The sequence below is a fragment of the Eurytemora carolleeae genome, unplaced genomic scaffold (genome assembly GCF_000591075.1).
Source record: "Eurytemora carolleeae unplaced genomic scaffold, Eaff_2.0 scaffold2740, whole genome shotgun sequence".
Taxonomy (NCBI): Eukaryota; Metazoa; Arthropoda; class Copepoda; order Calanoida; family Temoridae; genus Eurytemora; species Eurytemora carolleeae.
The window spans coordinates 1-6,969 of NW_019398626.1; the positions used below are offsets into that span (position 1 = coordinate 1).

Consider the following 6,969-nt stretch of genomic DNA (forward strand, 5'->3'; position numbering starts at 1 on the left):
CAATTTGTTACAGATTGATTCTTGCTGAAGAAGTTTAAACCCTCTTACATGAACTGAACAAAAAAGACAATGAATGAAAAATTGAATTTTAATGTTTTTTTTCAAAAATGGGATTGTTTTCGAAAATTGTACTGATTGTACGGATTTTTAAAAAAAATGTACGGATTGGTTTAAAAAATGTACGGATTGTACGGATTTTTTTTTAAAAAATTGTACGGATTGTATTTCGAAAATTGTACGGATTGTACGGATTTCTTCTGAAAATGTACGGATTTTTGTACGGATGTGTTCAAAAAAGTTTTGGCCACCCTGTATATTATATAAAAGTTTATATCCATATAAACATATGAAAGTTTATATCCCTGTAATCATATAGAAGTTAATATCCCTGTAAACCTAAAAAGTTTATATCCTTGTAAACATATTTAAGTGTTCATTCCTGTAAACATATTAAAGTTTATATCCCTGTAAACATATATAAGTTTATATCCCCGTAAACATGGAAAATTTTTTATCCCTGTAAACCTCTAAAAGTGTTTGTTTGGTGCAGGGTATATCTGAAGCTGAGGCAGAGAAGATCCAGGTGGAGGGGTTCATGTTTGTCAGAACAATGGTGTTCCCCACAGCTTTAGAGAATCATCTCAAAAGATCAAAAATGATTCAAATCACAACAGGTAACTAGGGTATAAACATTTTAACTTGTGAGAAACTATCTGAGCTTGTGAGAAAATGTTTGATCTTATGAGAAAGTATTTGATCTTGTTAGAAAATATTTTATATCATGGGAAAATAATTGATCTTGTGAGAAAATATTTGATCATGTGAGAAAAAATTTGATCTTGTATGAAAGTATTTAAGCTTTTGAGAAAATATCTGATCTTGTTAGAAAATATTTGGTATTTAGAGAAAATATTTGATCTTGTGAGAAAATATTTGATCTTGTGAGAAAGTATTCCGTCACCTAGTGACACCTAGTGGTAATATTTGTAACTAACTCCTGTTTGCCCAGGATCTCGTGAGCTGGATAAACTATTGAACGGAGGTATTGAGCCTGGATCTGTTACTGAGATGTTTGGAAAGACTAGAACTGGAAAATCTCAGCTGTGTCACACCCTGGCTGTAACATGCCAGATACCTATAGATAACGGAGGAGCTGAAGGGAAATGTTTGTACATAGATACAGAAGGAACATTCAGGTATTTCCCTTTCTTCAATTGGAAATAGAGGATTCTGAATGTTTTAAGCTTCAAGCACTTCTCAGGTGTAAAAGGAAAATCAGAATTGTGTTAGAAATTCAATGTTTTTTCAAAGTTTTTGTGATTCATAAATTAGAAAAATAGCTGTTTTTTGTTGTTGACAAAAAAACAAGATCTTATTTAAAATTTAAAGAAACAAAAATCTAACTTATTTCTTCGTCCAATGATTAACTAAAATAATTTTATTACAAATGTTCAGAACTGATCGGGGTAAACAGTCAGCTCGCCAGATGCACTTGGGTCAATTTATGCGACAATTGAATAAGATCAGCGACGAATTTGGTGTCGCCGTCGTCGTTACAAATCAGGTAATTAAGGCTTTAAAAGAATAGCTATTTTAAAGGAATTGTACACATTTAATCTCAACTAGGCCATTTTTACCGCCCAAAGATGTCTTAAAAGCCAGAATTGTCGATACTCCCAATAGCAAACCAGAAAGAGAGAGTAATTGACCTTTGAGTTGTACAATAAACTTTGTTTTTACATCTATGAGCGGTTAGATTTCTTTGTAATCATCTAGATAATTGGGATGGTTTTTTCTTAAGTCTATAAATGGTTTCCATCTGATGTTTGCAGGTTGTAGCTCAAGTAGACGGTGCCGCTATGTTTAATGCAGATCGAAATAAACCTATTGAAAATGTTATGTCGATTGCATCAGCCACCAGATTATATTTCATGTAAAAATATATTGATGATTCAATTTCAGAGAATGATTATTCTTTAGGTTAAAAAGGTTCTTTATTTTTCCGACGCGATAAAGCGTCTTTTATATCCCATTGAAACCGGTTTCGTGCACACTTTGTGGATTTTTAAAAACGATTTCCGTACAATATGTAAATAAATGACATCTAAAATCAAATTCAAGTTTTTTGAGAAATGTTAAGGTTTCGACATAGCTTTCCTAATTTCATTTGACTAAAAAGATAAATTCGTAACCAACCACCTCTTTGTGTTAAAATTTTAAATTACTGATCTTTACTTCTTGTTTGCTTCTGATTTATAGTTCAGAAATTGAATTTTAACCTTAAAAATAGAATAAGTAAAAGCGTTAAACAGATTAAAAACATAGTTGCATTTTTTCCGGATTAATTTCTTTAAATTAAGGATTTTATATTTTAGAACGGGTCGAGGAGAGACTAGAATATGTAAGATCTACGCCAGTCCTTGTCTACCCGAAGGAGAGGCAACATTTGCCATTAATGCTGACGGAATTGGAGATGCTAAAGACTAATCGGTTTTCTGATCCTGCATTGTAACCTTCATCTCTCCTAAAGTTCGAATACCATATTTCCTCATTCTTATCATTTTTTCGACTGTCTAATAGAAACACTTCGTGTATCTTTAATCTTAGACAAAAAAGTAGCAAACGACACTGAATTTCTCCATTTGGAAAATTTGTTTTAAATGTGATAGTATATAAGAAATTGGAAATTTACTGCTTTTTGTTCAATTTTTAAGGGATGGCCAGAATTTTTTTTCTAATGGTTGAGAAAGTAAATTGCGCGCATATGTCCCCCCTGAGATGTTAGTTTGATGCGCCCCTGCTAAAAATTCTGATTTATTTTAATCCTCAGATGATGGTTGGATCTGTAAAGGAACCTGTGAGGGCTAAATCTTCAGTTTTAAACTTGACATGATAAATTTAAAAGTGAGACTTGATTTTTTATATAAATAAAATTAAATTTTGTAAACTAATGTAAATTATCTGTAATGAAAACTGTTCCGCAAATAAATATGTTTTTCGAGTTTTGATCTTTTTTATTTTCACAATTGGTTTTTTTATGAGCTGGCATGTGGAATAATAATTACCAATCATACCATTATAAAATACAGTAGTAAAAGAGCAAAAACAAACTTTGATTTGAGGTAAAAAAACAGCATTTTTTAAATGTTTAAGGGTTGGCTCAGTGCTCAATAATATACCAAATTATTATTATACTGATGGCTTCTTCTTGTGTTTACAAAAAATACTTCAAACCGCTAATTAAAATGTATACTGTCAACAGGTTGTTAAACCCTAACTTGGATCTGGATTAGTTATTTATAAAGACATGTCCGCGAAGCGCCAAAAAATTTCTGTTCAATTCGCGTCTCATTAAGTATTTCTTGGTGTCTCTGAGTCCCTGGCTTAGTCATATTCACTATGTATAGATTAACAAATTAGAGCCTGTCTTTGGCTCGAGGGGGAGTACCGGCCCCCCTCTACGCCCCCGGCCGGACACCCTGCATGTTATTGTACTGATAAAGTCGTTATTCCCAATTCCATGCTAATTGATAATTAAATTGATAATTCGTTTTATATTGTCTATTGGTCGTAACTCCAGTCATATTTAAGAGTAATAATTAATTGAATTATTGTTAGACATTGTTTGATGCAAAGAGTAGTGGTGTATATTTTCAAGAATCCCTCACCCCCCCCCCCCCAAAAAAAAATGTAATTTTCCCATAAAATTCATTAATTTTCCCCAATTCCGCGATTAAAACCACAAAAAATAACGAACATCTGGGGGAACATGAATTTCAATTAAGAAGGTCCCTTTAAGAAGGTCAAATTAATGCGACATTGCTTGTGCGTCTTAGAGACTTCGTAGCTCTTCTAACGAAAAAGTAAACGGAAAAATATTATCCGTGTGTATATTAGAAATTGAAAACAATTATTCTTCTCAATCTCTCTTCAATGAGAAGAGTTATGATTCAAAACATATAAGATTACCTGCAATCTACTTTATTTGACGTAAACAGCTCTTCACAGAGAGGAGCTATTACTGAAAAAAAGATTTTAATAATTTAACCTGAAATTTACTTTAATATGACGTTTTCCGAAAGTAATGTATTATCCAGAAAAAAAATGAATTTTTTTGTTTGTTGAATTTCTCCAATATGTTTTCAATAAAACTTTATCGTGTGTTAAGATATTGTTTCCGCAGAAAGGTGCTCAACACTTTTTATGAGATTTCCTTCTTCTTCTTATCTTTCTTTTTATAATAAACTCACTATTTTTAACCCTATTCCCGCTGGGGGGGGGGGTCAATTTGACCCCCCCCCTGTAGTTTTTTTTACATAACTCAAAAAGTATTGGTCTGAGGCTGTTGAAATTTTCTGACTTTTCTTACATACCCAAAGCCCTTCCTTTAGGCCTAAAACCGGGCTTTAATACTAACTGCCCCCCCCCCCGGCGTATCCTGGTTTTCAAGTACCCCAGCGGGGATAGGGTTAACTTTTAGAACAGAATAACCAGGCCCTTCTATCACCTCCAACAATAGAAACCAAAATAGTTCTAAAGAAATTCTGTCTTTGCCAAAAACTCAAATTTTATAGTCCCAATATCTGATGGCGTAAATCTTTAATATTTCATACTTAAATTATTCACTGAATTCATTGAAATATCTAAGGTGTACAGCATTAGGCTGCAAAGATAAAGGAATTAATAAATTAGAGTTTGTGGCAAAAATTTTCCAATAAGAATAATAAAAAAAAAATTGATTTAAGTTGTATGTAAATTTGTAACTGGACCCCGGAGTAGCTGCAATAAGAGCGAAAAGTCGCTGAAACATTTCATTCAATAAAAAAATAATTTAGAAAATGTTCGGATAGGCAGGCTCTCGGCTGTACCAAAAATGTGCTTGCCAGCCGGATTGCTTCACGTACGAGAAATCCAACGGTCGCAGGGTGCAATTTAAAAATTTCTAATATGTTGATAATCTTATATACAGCAAACCCATAAAACTATGGCAGTCGACTGTTATGAACTAAAATAGTCAATAAACATAAAAACAGATAAATTGTGCATTGAACAAAGACCCAATTCACTTTATAAGTTAATTATCAAGCTACCGATAAAACTATATTAATTATAATGCTTATATTAGTTATATAATTATTATTATAATGCCTGAATGCCTCAGTATTATGGGCCTAACTCTATACATAATACATTGTAACATTTAATCCCTTGATATCGTTACAATCCCAGACATAAATCCTAGGGAAATCAAGATCAATAGATTTGATTTGATTTGATTTGATTTGAATTAACACTTTATTTGGTGGATTTTTGAACTCTTTCCGGAATATAATCTAAAGATTAAATTATTCTATAGATTAATAAAAAGAAGAAATCAAGCATTGATCTTGATATCCTCAATTTTAAAGTTTTCCTTTCAGGAGAAATGAAGGTCGACGAGACTAAATCTGGGAAGAAGAAAAAGGAAAAGAAGAAGAAACATGCTGACGAGAACCCTACCCCCACCCCTGAACCTGAACTTGTTGAAGAATCTAGGAAATCAAAGGGAAAGAAGAAGAAAGAGAAACATCTAGAAGAACCTGAACCTACTCCTCAGCCAAAATCCAAGAAATCTAAGAAGAAGGAAAACAACAAGGAGAACACAGAGAACACGGAGGACCAGGTGGAGGAGAATAAGACGAACAAGAGAAAACTGGACGAATCAATGAAAGTAGATGAACCTAGTTCTAAGAAAACTAAATTTGATTGGGATGAAACTATTACTAGTCTACTTAGCAAGGAAAGTTCAATCACAATATTCATAATTTTGAAATGGTGGCAAGGTGTTACATTGTAAAATATCTTTTCAGAAGAAAACATTTTTCTTCAGTCAATCCCTAGATCAATCAGTTATCTGTATCTTTTGGGATTGATAAAATTCAACCGTTTGGGGAAATTGATCACTGCAGATTACGGCCTTGGGGAAATTGATCACTGTAGATTACAGCCTATGGGGTAAAGGGGTATTTTCTTTTACAATTTTTTTTATTCGTTTGAACTGATGTTACAGGGAGAGGAAATGAATCTAAACAAGCTAAAGAAAAAGTGTGTCGCTGAATTCTTCGCTCAGCGCGAGGGGACGCACAAAACTGTGGAGGAGGTGGGCGCCAAGTTTGAAAAGAAAATTAAGAAGATAAAATGCAGGATTCTCAACGATAAAGTCAAGCTGATCCAAGACGAGCAGGAGGAGCAGCAGTATGAACAAGAGCAACCTCTTCCTGGTCAATCTAAGGCAAGAGGATTCGCGTGATAAATCTTAAAGCTCATTCATAATTTTCGTGGCAGATTTCATGCATTAAAATAATGTTTGTTGCAGATTTAAAGCTCGTTCATAATTTTTGTGGCAGATTTCATGTATTAAGAGTATTTTTGTGGCAGATATATAGCTCATTCATAATTTTTGTGGCAGATTTCTTACATAAAGATTATGTTTGTGGCATTTAAATTTAGCTCATTCATACTTTTTGTTGCAGATTTCATGCATTAAGGTTATGTTTGCCGCAGATTTAAAGCTCATTGATAATTTTTGTGGCAGATTTCATGCATTAAGGTTATGTTTGTCGCAGATTTAAAGCTCATTGATAATTTTTGTGGCAGATTTCATTCATTGAGATTATGTTTGTGCAGATTTAAAGCTCATTCATAATTTTTGTGGCAGATTTTTTGCAGTAAGTTTATGTTTGTGGCAGATTTAACGCTCATTAATCATGTTTGTGGCAGATTTTATGCGTTAATTGGTAGCTTTTCCCCAAAATTGGTAGACAAGTTCTCTAAATTGGCAATTTTTCCTCTAAATTGGTAGATTTTTGCCCAATATTTTAAAATCTGTAAGTGGCAGGTCAGAATTATGTACCCAGTATCATGTACCCAGTATCCAGTATCCAGTATCCAGTATCCTGTATCCAGTATCCAGTATCCTGTATCCTGTAT

The 6,969-nt window shown here is 33.1% G+C and overlaps 2 protein-coding genes across 2 annotated transcripts; both read left to right on the forward strand.

Moving 5' to 3' along the window:
- Nucleotides 1–534: 534 nt before the first annotated feature.
- LOC111717548 (DNA repair protein RAD51 homolog A) lies at nucleotides 535–2,497 on the forward strand (the record flags this gene model as incomplete). The annotated part of the gene is made up of 5 exons (XM_023493043.1): nucleotides 535–674; nucleotides 1,010–1,196; nucleotides 1,447–1,564; nucleotides 1,833–1,933; nucleotides 2,376–2,497. Coding segments are annotated over 5 exons (658 nt in total), but the record flags the coding sequence as incomplete, so codon positions are not given.
- Nucleotides 2,498–5,359: 2,862 nt separating this feature from the next.
- LOC111717549 (glutamic acid-rich protein) lies at nucleotides 5,360–6,272 on the forward strand (the record flags this gene model as incomplete). Its single annotated transcript, XM_023493045.1, is given in 2 exon segments — nucleotides 5,360–5,779; nucleotides 6,050–6,272. Coding segments are annotated over 2 exon segments (577 nt in total), but the record flags the coding sequence as incomplete, so codon positions are not given.
- Between the last annotated feature and the right edge of the window lie 697 nt (nucleotides 6,273–6,969).